We start from the raw sequence: 14,714 nt of genomic DNA, 5'->3' as shown, positions 1-14,714 counted from the left end.
CAATCTACTGTAGACAATGTTATTCTGTATTATACTTGACTTTAGATTCTGGGCATCCAATACTATGTATAACCATAGAGAAATCCTATAATAGTTTGACAAGTTACTTTTTTTTGTGTTGAAGTATTCTTAGAAAGCCCTTACATTTTGGTCATAACTAAGTTGGCACTTAAGAACCACTGTATGTATGTAAGCTGCTACATGGTTCTCTCAAATGAATGATGTATGAATTCAGTACTTTGAGGGCACTGTGGGGGGATAAAGGAATGAGTTGGACCCCCCTCAACCTCTTCTTTCCTCTTGATCCTCCTGTCTGTCGGTGACCTAGTGTGTGTCTAAATGTCCATCTGCTTCTTTGATTGTGAGGGTAGGGTGTAACATGTTAAGGGTAATACAATGTTAACTGGTGTAATGAGTTGTCCTTCACGATGATTTTAATCATTAAAAGAGATGAGCACCTGTCTTGTTCCTGTCATGTTTGTATAACAGTAGTCTTAACTGGGTTCATAAGGTCAGACAGACTGGATTGTGTACGTGCCATCTCGGACTGGCTTGGAGCTACTCACCACTGACCAACTGTTAACATTACATTTACACCCCAAATGTGCCTCAGTTCATTTTCTTAATGTGGTCTTATTACTTCAAGGACTCCATGATATTAGGGAAAGTCAATTAAGTGTTCTGATGACAAAGACAATTTTAAGTGGATCATTTTATTAAACAAAGGTCTGGTCACTGGCAGTCCTGGCTGTAAACCACCCCCACCTGCCTGCGTGCCTCATCCATCACGTCAGCCAGGAGTAGAGAGTCTGCCTGGGACATCCTGGGGCTCTCCTTTAGGCCTACAGGACACAAGAGAATCACCGGAGATTTAGGCCTACAGGACACGAGAATCACCGGAGATTGCATTGTCTGACAGAATTACGTAGTCCATCACGTTGCCAGGAACCATTAGGCAGAGCTTACATCAGAAGACATCTGCACTGAAGGTACAACTTTTCTGAGGAACACATCAAATAAAATGTTACTGGTCACATGCACTGYCGTGTTTGGACCATAATAGGTCCTTAGCGATTTGGACAATGGGGAACTTGAAGCTCTCATCCCGCTCCACTTGAGCTCCATTGATGGGGATGTCCCAGGCAGTTTGTTGTCCTGGCACCACACTGCTCATCGGTGATCAGGTCTACCAACGTCGCGTCGACGGCAAATTTAATGGAGTTGTGCGCGGCCACGCTGTCATGGGTGAACAGGGAATACAGGATGCCTACCCTTACCACCCGGGGTCAGGAAGTCCTGGATCCAGTTGCAGAGGGAGGTGTATAGTCCCAAGCTCCTTAGCTTAGTGATGAACTTGAATGGCACTATGGTGTTGAACTCTGAACTGTAGTYATTGAACAGCATTCTCATAAGTGTTTATTTTGTCCAGGTAGGAAAGGGTAGTGTGGMGTGCAATAGAGATTGCGCCATCTCTGGATCTGTTGGGGCAGTATGCAAATCATCTCACAAATATTGTTTCTCCACACATATTTGTATTATTTCATGAAAAGGCCCATTGTTGAATTTGCCAGTGGTTTGTTTTGTCTGTGGAGTAGTCTCAGAAAACATTACAGAAGTCTTGAGCTAGCTGAATGTCAGTTACATGTCGAGGGCATTTCAGATGGTTTGCTGCCATCTTGTTGTGAATTCATACTGAGTAAACAAGACTTGGGTCTGTAACTGCTTCAACATTTAGGGGAGGCGGGGAGCTAGTTGAAAGGCAATCCATGTCGCACACATACATGGGGAATAGTTGCTAAAGACAAAACAATGTTATATCTATGGTCTCATCAGTGTACCTTTGAGCAGGCACTGGCGCACCTCCTCTGCCTCATAGCGCATCCCAGTGCTGTTGATGAAGTTGAGGGGCAGGTAGGGCTCAGGCAGAGGGTATTGAATCTCCTTCCCATTCACCACCAGGGAGGTAGGACACCACATGTGCTCAGGAACCTAGGTGAATTAACACATACAGTGTACACCACCATTAGAATACATACTGTATAATTAGACTTATGATTAGTAGGCGGTTTGAATTAGCTATGATGCGACATTGATTCAACGTATCAAATGTGTTTTTGGAGGAGTGTGCCCCTCGTAGAACCTACCCTGATGGTTCCCTTAGTGCCAACGATAACAGCGTCGTTGGAAAGCTCCACAGCAATAGAGCAGGTGAACACTGCCAATCTATTCCTGGAGAACTTCAGGGTGACCACCATGCCTTCATCCACACCTAGCACAAACACAATGACATGGCTGATAAAGAAATACACCTGTTAACATGTTCAACACATATTGATACACTTTCCCTCCCTCTAACATTTCAGTTGTCCTTCCATCATGTCATTTCCACAGACCATATTGTCCATTCAAACTAGAGTGAACACTGGTCTACAGCACTGCATTGTATGGAACATGCACTTGCTTAGTAGCACTGTCGTTGCAGGGAATAATTAACATTCCACGTTTGGACTACCTGAATAGCACTACGAAATATTTTCCTACAGTAAAAGTGATAAGAGGTGAGAGTGAAGCCTAATCTAAGAAAAACTAGAAAGACTGGCATACGCCCTCTCCCTGGTTAAAAATTACAGAATTTACAGATTCAGTAGGTAATACTAAAACAGCTGTTGCACAACTTTTACAAGCTAACCATTGTAAACCTCAAGCTAAACGGTTGTAAAGAAGACCGTTGTAATTTAAACCTCAGTGGCAATGGAATGACCTCTGAGTGAACCCAAAGAGGGCAACAGAACAGACCACAGAGTGTAGACCGTCATTGTAAATAAGAATTTCATTTTAACTGACTTGACTAGTTAAATAAAAGGTACATTTTTTTATGTTTAAAAACAACAGGGAAGAGACTAATACTGATACCACAGGAATATATATCAGAAGCAGGGAGTTGACACAAAAATTAAAATAAAAAAAGTGGAGGAATATAAAGATATGACCTTAGTGTTCTCTACAATTTCTAGCTGCGGTACTAGGCTATCCCAATAGGTAAAGCACTAGTAATATATCCCAATAGGTAAAGCACTGTAATATATCCCCAATAGGTAAAAGACTAGTAGGATATCCCCAATAGGTAAAGCACTAGTAATATATCCCCAATAGGTAAAGGACTAGTAGGATATCCCCAATAGGTAAAGCACTAGTAATATATCCCCAATAGGTAAAGGACTAGTATAGCTATCCCAATAGGTAAAGCACTAGTAATATATCCCCAATAGGTAAAGCACTAGTAATATATCCCCAATAGGTAAAAGACTAGTAGGATATCCCCAATAGGTAAAGCACTAGTAATATATCCCCAATAGGTAAAGGACTAGTAGGATATCCCCAATAGGTAAAGCACTAGTAATTATCCCCAATAGGTAAAGCACTAGTATATATCCCCAATAGGTGAAGCACTAGTAATATATCCCCAAAGGTAAAAGACTAGTAGGATATCCCCAATAGTAAAGGACTAGTAGGCTATCCCAATAGGTAAAGCACTAGTAATATATCCCCAATAGGTAAAGACTAGAATATATCCCCAATAGGTAAAAGACTGTATGGATATCCCCAATAGGTAAAGCACTAGTAATATATCCCCAATAGGTAAAGGACTAGTAGGATATCCCCAATAGTAAAGCACTAGTAATATATCCCCAATAGGTAAAGCACTAGTAATATATCACCAATAGGTAAAGCACTAGTAATATATCCCCAATAGGTAAAAGACTAGTAGGATATCCCAATAGGTAAAGCACTAGTAATATCCCCAATAGGTAAAGCACTATAATATATCCCAATAGGTAAAGCACTAGTAATATATCCCCAATAGTAAAGCACTAGTAATATATCCCCAATAGGTAAAGCACTAGTAATATATCCCCAATAGGTAAAGCACTAGTAATATATCCCCAATAGGTAAAAGACTAGTAGGATATCCCCAATAGGTAAAGCACTAGTAATATATCCCCAATAGGTAAAGGACTAGTAGGATATCCCCAATAGGTAAAGCACTAGTATATATATCCCCAATAGGTAAGCACTAGTAATATATCCCCAATAGGTAAAGCACTAGTAATATATCCCAATAGGTAAAGCACTAGTAATATATCCCAATAGGTAAAGGACTAGTAGGCTATCCCAATAGGTAAAGCACTAGTAATATATCCCCAATAGGTAAAGCACTAGTAATATATCCCCAATAGGAAAGACTAGTAGGATATCCCCAATAGGTAAAGCACTAGTAGGATATCCCCAATAGGTAAAGCACTAGTAGGATATCCCCAATAGGTAAAGCACTAGTAATATATCCCCAATAGGTTAAAGACTAGTAGGGTTCCCAATAGGTAAAGCACTAGTAGGATATCCCCAATAGGTAAAGCACTAGTAATATATCCCCAATAGGTAAAGCACTATAATATATCCCCAATAGGTAAAGCACTAGTAATATATCCCAATAGGTAAAGGACTAGTAGGATATCCCCAATAGGTAAAGACTAGTAGGATATCCCCAATAGGTAAAGGACTAGTAGGATATCCCCAATAGGTAAAGCACAGTAGGATATCCCAATAGGTAAAGCATTAGTAATATATCCCCAATAGGTAAAAGACTAGTAGGATATCCCCAATAGGTAAAGACTAGTGGATACCCAATGGTAAAGGACTAGTAATATCCCCATAAAGTAAAGGACTAGTAGGATATCCCCAATAGGTAAAAGACTAGTAATATATCCCCAATAGGTAAAGGACTAGTAGGATATCCCCAATAGGTAAAGACTAGTAGATATCCCCAATAGGTAAAGCATAGTAAATATCCCCAATAGGAAAGCACTAGTAATATATCCCCAATAGGTAAAGCACTAGTAAATATCCCCAATAGGTAAAGCACTAGTAATATATCCCCATAGGTAAAGCACTAGTAATATATCCCCAATAGGTAAAGGACTAGTAGGCTATCCCCATAGGTAAAGCACTAGTAATATATCCCCAATAGTAAGCACTAGTAATATCCCAATGTAAAAGACTAGTAGATATCCCCAATAGGTAAAACACTAGTAGGATATCCCCAATAGGTAAAGCACTAGTATGGATATCCCCAATAGGTAAAGCACTAGTAATATATCCCCAATAGTAAAGACTAGTAGATCCCCAATAGGTAAAGCACTAGTAGGATATCCCCAATAGGTAAAGCACTAGTAATATATCCCCAATAGGTAAAGCACTAGTAATATATCCCCAATAGGTAAAGCACTAGTAATATATCCCCAATAGGTAAAAGACTAGTAGGATATCCCCAATAGGTAAAGCACTAGTAGGATATCCCCAATAGGTAAAGCACTAGTAATATATCCCCATAGGTAAAGCACTAGTAATATATCCCCAATAGGTAAAAGACTAGTAGATATCCCCAATAGGTAAAGGACTAGTAGGATATCCCCAATAGGTAAAGGGACTAGTAGGATATCCCCAATAGGTAAAGCACTTAGATATATCCCCAATAGGTAAAAGACTAGTAGGATATCCCCAATAGGTAAAGACTAGTAGGATATCCCAATAGTAAAGGACTATAATATATCCCAATAAGTAAGACTAGTAGGATATCCCCAATAGGTAAAAGACTATAATATATCCCAATAGGTAAAGGACTAGTAGGATATCCCCATAGGTAAAGGACTAGTAGGATATCCCAATAGTAAAGCACTAGTAATATATTCCCCAATAGGTAAAGCACTAGTAATATATCCCCAATAGTAAAGCACTAGTAATATATCCCCAATAGGTAAAAGACTAGTAGGATATCCCCAATAGGAAGCACTAGAATATATCCCCAATAGGTAAAAGGACAGTAGGATATCCCCAATAGGTAAAGCACAGTAATATTCCCCAATAGGTAAAAGACTAGTAGGATATCCCCAATAGGTAAAGCACTAGTATATATCCCAATAGGTAAAAGACTAGTAGGATATCCCCAATAGGTAAAGCACTAGTAATATATCCCCAATAGGTAAAGGACTAGTAGATATCCCCAATAGGTAAAAGCCCTAGTAATATATCCCCAATAGGTAAAGGACTAGTAGGATATCCCCAATAGGTAAAGCACTAGTAATATATCCCCAATAGGTAAAGCACTAGTAATATATCCCCAATAGGTAAAGGACTAGTAGATATCCCCAATAGTAAAGCACTAGTAATAATCCCCAATAGGTAAAGCACTAGTAAATATCCCCAATCGGTAAAGCACTAGTAGGATATCCCCAATAGGTAAAGCACTAGTATATATCCCCAATAGTAAAAGACTAGTAGGATTCCCCATAAGGTAAAGGACTAGTAGGATTCCCCAATAGGTAAAGGACTAGTAGGCTATCCCCAATAGGTAAAGCACTAGTAATATATCCCAATAGGTAAAGCACTAGTAGGATATCCCCAATAGGTAAAGGACTAGTAGGCTATTCCCCAATAGGTAAAAGCACTAGTAATATATCCCCAATAGGTAAAGGACTAGTAGGATATCCCCAATAGGTAAAGGACTAGTAGGCTATCCCCAAAGTTAAAGCACTAGTAATAATCCCCAATAGGTAAAGCACTAGTAATATATCCCCAATAGGTAAAGCACTAGTAATATATCCCCAATAGGTAAAAGACTAGTAGGATATCCCCAATAGGTAGACCACTAGTACCCCCAATATCTACAACTAGTATTCCTTCCTAAATGTCCCATCGCTGTATCGCTACCTGTGTCCAGACAGACACCGGTGGCTTGGATGCACTCAGGCTTCTCTCCATTGTACACCATGCATATAAACTGCAGGCAGTAGATGCCGATGTCAAGCAGCGCCCCTCCTCCCAGCTCCTTCTCCACCGCTCTGGGCACGTGCATGAGGGGCACCCCAAAGTCTGCCTTTACCATCTTCACCTCACCCACCTCCCCCCGAGACAGCAGGCGCTCGATCTCCAGAGAGGCTGGGAAGAAGCGGGTCCACACTGCCTGGAGCATCAAGGGAGGAGGAGGGAGAGCACTATGGTTAAACACATATACATGAGCAAAGATGAATAAAGTATTATTTTTAACACAGTCACACGGGGCTGCCTTCACCTGCGTGTTGTTGAAACACTGGCTGGGTATGTGACGTGGTCATAATGACACAGGTGTAACAGTCCGTATTACCTCCATGAGAAACACGTTGTTCATCTTAGCAGAGGCCACCAGCTCTTGCACCTCTCTGAGGTTCATGGCTATAGGCTTCTCACACAGCACATTCTTCTGGGCCTTCATGAAGAGCATGCCAACTGGCAGGTGGTATGGGTGGATGGTGCCCACATATACCACCTCTACCCACACACAGTGACAATGAGGAGACAGGATTAAGGATACATTTGAAAGAATTAGAAGAGGAATACATTTTATTACTGGACATGGGGCCGTTTAGAACAATGCCATAATAAAATGCACTAATAAACACTGTTCTGGCGCATATTACACACGCCGAGAGGGACATTAAGCACCTGTGGTGACGGCTAGATTATGTTTGAGACAAGACACTGACCAATCTCTGGATCTCTGGCCAGTTCCTCGTAGCTGCCATAGGCTTGAGGGATGCTGTGCTTCTTTGCAAACTCCTGAGCGTCCTGTAGTTTCCGCGCTGCCACAGCAACAATCTAGGGAAGACCAAAAGGTGGGCTTTTTCATTCATTCATCACTTTACATTTGCAACATGTTTGTAGCCCGTGGCACTTTTAAATAAGCCACTTTCACATTTCTATATTACATTTCCCCTACATGCTCATTTAGTTCGAGTTTTACGGTAAATCATTCATTTGTGCAGAGAATACCGTGTGGCATTAAACGAGAATGTAATGTCAGCAACTCGAAAAATTCCTTACAATAGGCCACATTGTAACTGTTACAATCTACTTAAAGTTAACTACATGGGTGCGGTACAACCTTCTGATTTCTGATCATAAAACGGGTGGGTATAATTTGTTGAACGTTCCAACAGGAATCTGTTCCAAAAACTTCGTAAAGTACAAGGTTGCCAACAAACAACGCATACAACAGTTCAGATTATTCACGTCCATTTGAAACTCCACGCCGACGATAGCAAACTGAGGCTTGAACACGACCACAATAAAGTCTGTGGTGGTGGGTGTCACTGTCTACTGTAAACGGGTACAAGTACCTGATGGTCTCCGGGAGGGAGGGTTTTCAGTGCCACTGTAAAATCATGGCTGATTTTCCCGGCGCTACAGATTCCCCACCTGGTTGCCATATTGGCGTAGAAAACATGTAACTATTAGCCAGCAGGTGGAGACAGACACTGTCTCGAGGCAGCGTCATTGACGCGAGTAACCAACCAGTCGTGTTCGGAATATTACAAATACATCCGGGTATATCAAGCACACACGTTATAAAACACTGGTGCTGCAGTAACGTACATTTACCAACAGATGGCATCAACGTGCCATTTTACACCCATAACAGACCGAGGTTTGGTGCTGATTTTTATTGTGTTTAAGGAATAAATGATGTTCATATTTTGCATTAGGCCTACAACACTTCAAATCTTTAATATAAAATATTTGAATTACTTTTAGATTACATTATTTCCCCATGTGCTGCTTGGTGTACTGAAACCTAAAATCTGGCCATGGTAGCTGATGTTGTCAAATGTGCCATATCTAAACTTGCTGACTCATCAGGCCTTTTTTCCACCCATGACCTTGGGTAGCAAAGTCATTGGTCATTGTTTATTCAGACAGAAGTTTTCAATTTGGGGGTCCGACAATGTGTCTATGACAATTCGTTTTTTCTCCAATTTCGAATGTATTCTGACTGATGGTCACCTCATGAAATAAACCTCACCATTACAATCAGTGTCCTTTATTGAACCCATCAATCATACACTTCACTGTGACAGACTTTGGTACTCTTAATTTAACCTGTCAGTCTTAGCAGCTCACAGTAGCCTACTAATCAACTCAGGCTTCCTTGTCTTTATCGTCATCGTGTTCAAATGTGTCTCTCATCAGGTGCAAGCTGTTTAGGGCTAAGTCATGAGGGGATCATATACACTCAGGGATTAATCCCTCCCTCCTGCCTCAAACAGCTCTGTCCATGTCCAGGCCCTGTGGCACAGGTCAGATGGACCATGGTCGAGTGGCGAGTGAGGGGTGATTATTGGCGGTCCTGGTTGAAGACCACTCCCACTTGTTTCCTGCACTCATCCATAACCTCAGTGAGCAGGGCCGACTCAGACAGGGGCATTCTGGGGCTCTCCTTCAGTCCTGCGGAAGAGAAGGAGAAATTGACTGACTCTATTGTAAGCAGAAATTGACTGACTGTATTGTAAGTAAAGGTTCAGGTTGGAAGCAGCATGTATAACAACTAGGTTATTGTTTATTTGACTGTTTTGACTGTTTATTTTCTAGGATCTACCAACAGCATTGCAATTGAATTGTTGTTGTATATCTGTTCAAACAAACACTCATCTTAGAACAGAGAAATCGTGTTTTTCTCTGGTAAGACCTTGCGAGCCACCATACCTTTGAGCAGGCACTGCCTGACTTCCTCAGCCTCGTAGCGCAGCCCAGTGCTGTTAGTGAAGTTCAGAGGTAAGGAGGGCTCAGGCAGGGGGTACTGTGTCGTCTTTCCATTCACCTCCAGTGTGGTGGGACAATGCATGGGACCTAGAACCTGAGAGGACATGAAACAGCCATTATGTTTTATGTGTATACTTATCAGTATATGCATTAATAAATAATACATCTCAATGAAGTCTCAATCAGGGACATACTGTAGATCAGACATTGTTTAGCATTTGTTGGCTCTTTCATCGCTATATTACATTTCCCCTAAATGAAGATAAAACAGACTGGGCAGTTTAAAGGTTGATTCAGTAGCAACATACCCTGATGGTGCCCTTTGTTCCGCTGATGGTGGCGTCGTTAGGCAGTGTAACAGCGATGGAGAAGAAACAGCAAGCCAGCCTGTTCCTGGGAAACTTCATCACCACCACCATGGACTCATCCACTCCTGTCAAACATCAACAAGTCAAACAGAAAGTTAGCCCTTTACACTTCAATAAGTAATGAATTATTGTCGTAGGCCTAGTTAATACTGACCCCAATGCTAATCTGATCCTTGGGTTGTGCCCAATTCCAAACTCATTGTCCCCGTCCCACCCTCTCTGGTTTATTTGACCGGTACTTGGCTTACATGACCAGTGAGTAGTATCTTGTGATAGATTGTTAGCGGGCCAGCACGGACAGGATATTTGGTACTACATGTAGGTGCCAAGATTAATACCTGAGTTGAGAAGAACTCCAGTGGCATGGATGGACTCTGGCCTCTCCCCGTTGAACACCATCAGCACAAACTGCAAGGTGTAGACCCCAATGTCCAGCAGAGCGCCTCCTCCCAGCTCCTTCTCCACCGAGCGGGGGATGTGAAGCTGAGGGGAGCCAAAAGAGGCCTTCACCAGCTTTATGTCGCCGATGGCGTCCTCAGCCAGCAGCCGGCGAACCTCCCTGTGCAGTGGGAAACAACGGGACCAGATGGCCTGGGAGAGGACAGAGAGAGACCATCACCTCACAGAGTGGACAGACAGTTCCTTTCTATACCTCAACTTGGTCATTTCTACAACAGCCCTCATATTATCAACAAAATCCAGCCATATATTTGCCAGACCTTGGTTCAAATATATGTGTATTTGAGGATATGGTATTTAAAATACTTTTTTCTGTGTATTTGAGTATTTTCTAATCCACAGCCCAAAACAAGTACTTTTATTTGAATATTTCAGTGGTTATTTGTTAACACCAAATAGTCTACCAAATTGTATTTGATAGTATTTTCAAATACCCTTTTCAAATAATATATTCAAATACCTGGGTTAAATGTATAGGAGTGTATTTGAGTATTTTCAAAAACTTTGCAAGTGTATTTCCAAATACTTAGCTACTTGTCTTTTCAAATAAAAGATATCTGAATACTTACTTTGCATGTACAGTATGTGAAAGTAATTTAGATATTTTAAATAGTATTTGAGCCCAGGTCTGATATTTGCTACAACAATGTGACAACAGTACAAATGGTGAGAATCAAGCAATAAATCATGTTAACAGACAGAGACACATTTATGGAAACCCCAACTCTCATTGAGCCTTCCCCACACCTCCATGAGAAAAACGTTGAACTTCTTGGAGGCAGCAATGAGGTCCCCCACCTCCCTGGAGTTCATGGCGAAGGGCTTCTCACACAGCATGTTCTTCCCTGCGTGGAGTACCAGCAGGCCCAGGCGCCAGTGCTCCGTGTGCAGCACGCCCAGGTACACCATGTCTGCAGGGACAGTCACACAGTACACAGACTGGAGGCTGATTTTCAAACAGTTACGTCATTAAGCCATTATCTGTGGCTGCACAGACAGACCCTCTGAGGCTGTTAACCCACCAATCTCTGGGTCGTTGGCCAGCTCTTCATAGCTCCCATAGGCCTTGGGGATGCTGTGCTTCTTGGCAAACTCCCGGGCACGCTCCAGACTCCTCGCAGCCACTGCCACTATCTGGAACGAAAGGGGAAAACACACAGACATTCATCACTTCTAGGCAAGCTGTCAGTGTCGACGGAGAGAGAGAGAGAGAGAGATAGGCAGGAGGAAGAGAGACATCCAGCATGTGAATCACAATAGAATGTGTTTGTTTGTTTGGGTGGAGTGGGGTACCTGGTGGTCTCCAGGAGGGAGGGTTTTCATGGCCACACTGAAATCGTGGCTGATCTTCCCCGCACCGCAGAGTCCCCACCGGGTCGCCATGTTGAACAGATGGTAGTTGGCAGGTAAGAGGGACTGGGCCTTGGGTCAGAGCTGGGGAGAGCAGTTGTGACCTTGTGGAGTGCTGGGTAGTCAGATGTAGTGGAGCTCCACAGCGTGTCCACAGAGCTGGTAGCTTCACCCTGGAGAGCTGCTGCATTTATATGCTGGAGAGGCTGGGAATGTCAGCTCTCCACTCCGCTGCCCCTCGAGAGGCGGGTGTATCACACACACACACACACACACACACATACATAAGCGTAAGCATACACACACAGCCCTCGGAGCACCACCACGGGTTAATACAGTCATGTAATGCTGCTGCTGATACAAGTCTCTTACAACCAGGCCAAAGCGGTTTGTACCGGTTGTCTCTGACAATCTGTAACAGAACAGTTCAATGGAATGCTCCAGCAACATTAGCATTATGGGGAACTAGATGGTTTAATGTGTACAGACATAACTCACCTTGCCCTCACATAATCACTTGTCACAGAACGCTGCAGGTCAACCCGGGGAAGCTGGAACTATTAGGAAGGAGGTAGGGGGCTGTGATTAGGTATTGATTCGCCTGCAAGGGCTTGACAGCAGCACACAGGCCAATGGTTAAACTGGAGCCACACAGGGACCACTGGGGTGAACAAGTAGACTCCCGGATGGCGCAGTGGTCTAGGGCACTGCATCGCAGTGCTAGCTGCGCCACCAGAGTCTCTGGTTCGCGCCCAGGCTGGGCTGGGTTTGCGCCCAGGCTCTGTCGCAGCCGGCCGCAACCGGAAGATCCGTGGGGCGACGCACAATTGGCATAGCGTCGTCCGGGTTAGGGAGGGTTTGGCGGGTAGGGAGGGTTTGGCCGGTAGGGATATCCTTGTCTCAGTATGTAAAAAAAATGTAATAAAATGTATGCACTCTACTGTAAGTCGCTCTGGATAAGAGCGTCTGCTAAATGACTAAAATGTAAAATGTAAATGCAGTGTTCCTTAGCTCCCATAGGAAACACACAGTACAGCCAAGCACAGTTGTTTAGCTGCTGGTCCATATACTGAGCTAGGATGACTATGGAAATGAGAGAGCTCAGTTGCCTCTGGGCTAAACATTAAACAGTTATGACAGATTCATTACCATAACGGATAAACAGATGAATTACCAGAACGGACCACTAGATGGCAACATGTTATAAGTGTAGTTCAGGGATTCTGCAAAGCTCTGAGAATTTCAAATGGATTATTGTTGTGTGTTACATAACAAAAGCATCATCAGGTATCAAACAAGTGTCAACCCGAAAATACAATTGTTGACATTTTGGAAATGGCCATAGCATCTGATTAGAGAGAACATACATTTATTTTGTTTTCTAATTGTTGTGCAACTTATACCATTATTGTATTTCAGGCTGATGTATTTATGACTATTATCACTTTTTATATGGTAATATGATAATAATACGTCCCAATAAGCCAAAAAATAAATATATATCTATATATTTTTCCACATATTTATTACACAGTGTACTTTTCTCCTCTATCTTAATTCATTTCAAACAGATACCTAGAGATTTGATTCAAATGAGAACATTGTCGAAAACAATCTCATTGTGAAAAAAATACATTTTTATCAATGACTCTGACTCTGCTGGTCGGCTGCTTTGCCTTTGTGTCTCACTTCCAAAGGCATTCTGGGAGCTGTGTGCCGTTGTCATAACGACAAGGTACCAGCTGGGCATTTGTATGCAAATGGCGTCAGGCTTGGCCTAATCTCCCTGCCTATACCACAGGACCTGGTTGCCATGGGAATGCCCAACTCCGCCTTGGTGGAAATGTTACACTTTTTTGGTGTAAATTTTGTTGCAGCAGGAAAGGTGCACATAGTGATGTTACTGCCTGGTGGGTAGGGAGAGAAAGAGAGAAGGGAGAGAAGCAGGAGGAGTGAGTGTCAGTCAGGGCCGTACCTGAGAGGCCTGGTCCATCTGGGTGTTGGAGGTAGGGAGGGGAGGATTGGGCCTGGTGGCACTGTAGCAGTGGCAGATGATGGGGCAAGAGAAATAACCTAGAGCCTCAGGTGTTCTGCTATGGAAGTTCTGGACAGGGTGGCGCAGAGAAAAAGCCAGGTACAACTTTCTCCCTCCAAGCTGTGACACCGCCAGCCATAAGAGGGAATGAAAAGTCAAACTTTCTTTGCTGAGACTCGTCAAGACATCTTTCTCTGTTTCTAGCATGGCTCTCAAGGTCAAGAAGAGGGCATGCGTGCCTCTGAACTGAAGACTAATCAGGCAGGCTCACAGATTGACAGAGATGGGTTGAAGGACAGGAGGGTTGGCATGTGTGGGGTGGGACCAGGGGCCCTGTGGGGATTGTGCTTGAGATTGCAAGACGAGACGTCATACAGTAAAGATGGAGTTGGCTCCAGGAACAGAGACTGCTGATGAGATGAGCCGAGTCAGGACGTTGGCATGCAGGAAGCCAGGCGTGCTTCATTAATTCACAGCAGCCAGGACGATTGCCTCATTCCTATCACTTCTCACTGAGTGCTTATTTGATTAAATTCATGCATCATCTCTGTCTGACTGTGTCCCTGGCTTTGTCACTGCCAGGCTGGGGGAGTGTTGGGGCTGGGTGGCTATCAGAGATGTCACCGTGGTTGGTTTCCATGGCAGGAGCCATGTTGTTGTTGTGTGAAGGTGGCTGATCACAACAGACACTTTTGTCTTTGCACTCCGTCACATCACGTCATCTTAGCCTTCAGCTGTCAGTAGAAGTGCCCTTCTTTTGGAGCTGCAATAGCTGTGCAGCTATAGACTTCATCCCACAAACAACATTTCATCTCTGACTTGAGCTTAATGGGAAATAAAAATGTCCATGCATGGAGAGACTGTAAACCTTT

The 14,714-nt window shown here is 43.1% G+C and overlaps 2 protein-coding genes across 3 annotated transcripts; both read right to left on the bottom strand.

Moving 5' to 3' along the window:
- Window positions 1–694: 694 nt before the first annotated feature.
- dhdh.2 (dihydrodiol dehydrogenase, tandem duplicate 2) lies at window positions 695–8,379 on the bottom strand. Its single transcript, XM_024002683.2, has 7 exons — window positions 8,211–8,379; window positions 7,578–7,689; window positions 7,199–7,362; window positions 6,766–7,018; window positions 2,145–2,269; window positions 1,839–1,989; window positions 695–842 (listed from the first exon to the last, which is right to left on the bottom strand). The coding sequence occupies exons 1-7, from the start codon at window positions 8,298–8,300 to the stop codon at window positions 733–735; spliced, it is 1,005 nt and encodes a 334-aa protein (XP_023858451.1). The 5' UTR covers window positions 8,301–8,379; the 3' UTR covers window positions 695–732.
- A 623-nt stretch (window positions 8,380–9,002) lies between these two features.
- Window positions 9,003–11,971, bottom strand: LOC111974720 (trans-1,2-dihydrobenzene-1,2-diol dehydrogenase). 2 transcript variants are annotated; one of them, XM_024002682.3, is made up of 7 exons: window positions 11,751–11,971; window positions 11,480–11,591; window positions 11,256–11,368; window positions 10,337–10,589; window positions 9,939–10,063; window positions 9,574–9,724; window positions 9,003–9,315 (listed from the first exon to the last, which is right to left on the bottom strand). In XM_024002682.3, the coding sequence occupies exons 1-7, from the start codon at window positions 11,838–11,840 to the stop codon at window positions 9,206–9,208; spliced, it is 954 nt and encodes a 317-aa protein (XP_023858450.1). In that variant the 5' UTR covers window positions 11,841–11,971; the 3' UTR covers window positions 9,003–9,205. The 2 variants fall into 2 exon arrangements, with proteins under 2 accessions (XP_023858450.1, XP_023858449.1); XM_024002681.3 differs by having other exon boundaries at window positions 11,205–11,368; window positions 11,751–11,925.
- Between the last annotated feature and the right edge of the window lie 2,743 nt (window positions 11,972–14,714).

The sequence above is a fragment of the Salvelinus sp. IW2-2015 genome, linkage group LG15 (assembly GCF_002910315.2).
Source record: "Salvelinus sp. IW2-2015 linkage group LG15, ASM291031v2, whole genome shotgun sequence".
Taxonomy (NCBI): domain Eukaryota; kingdom Metazoa; phylum Chordata; class Actinopteri; order Salmoniformes; family Salmonidae; genus Salvelinus; species Salvelinus sp. IW2-2015.
The sequence above is the reverse complement of the archived record's forward strand: the minus strand, read 5'-3'. Positions and strand labels throughout refer to the sequence as shown.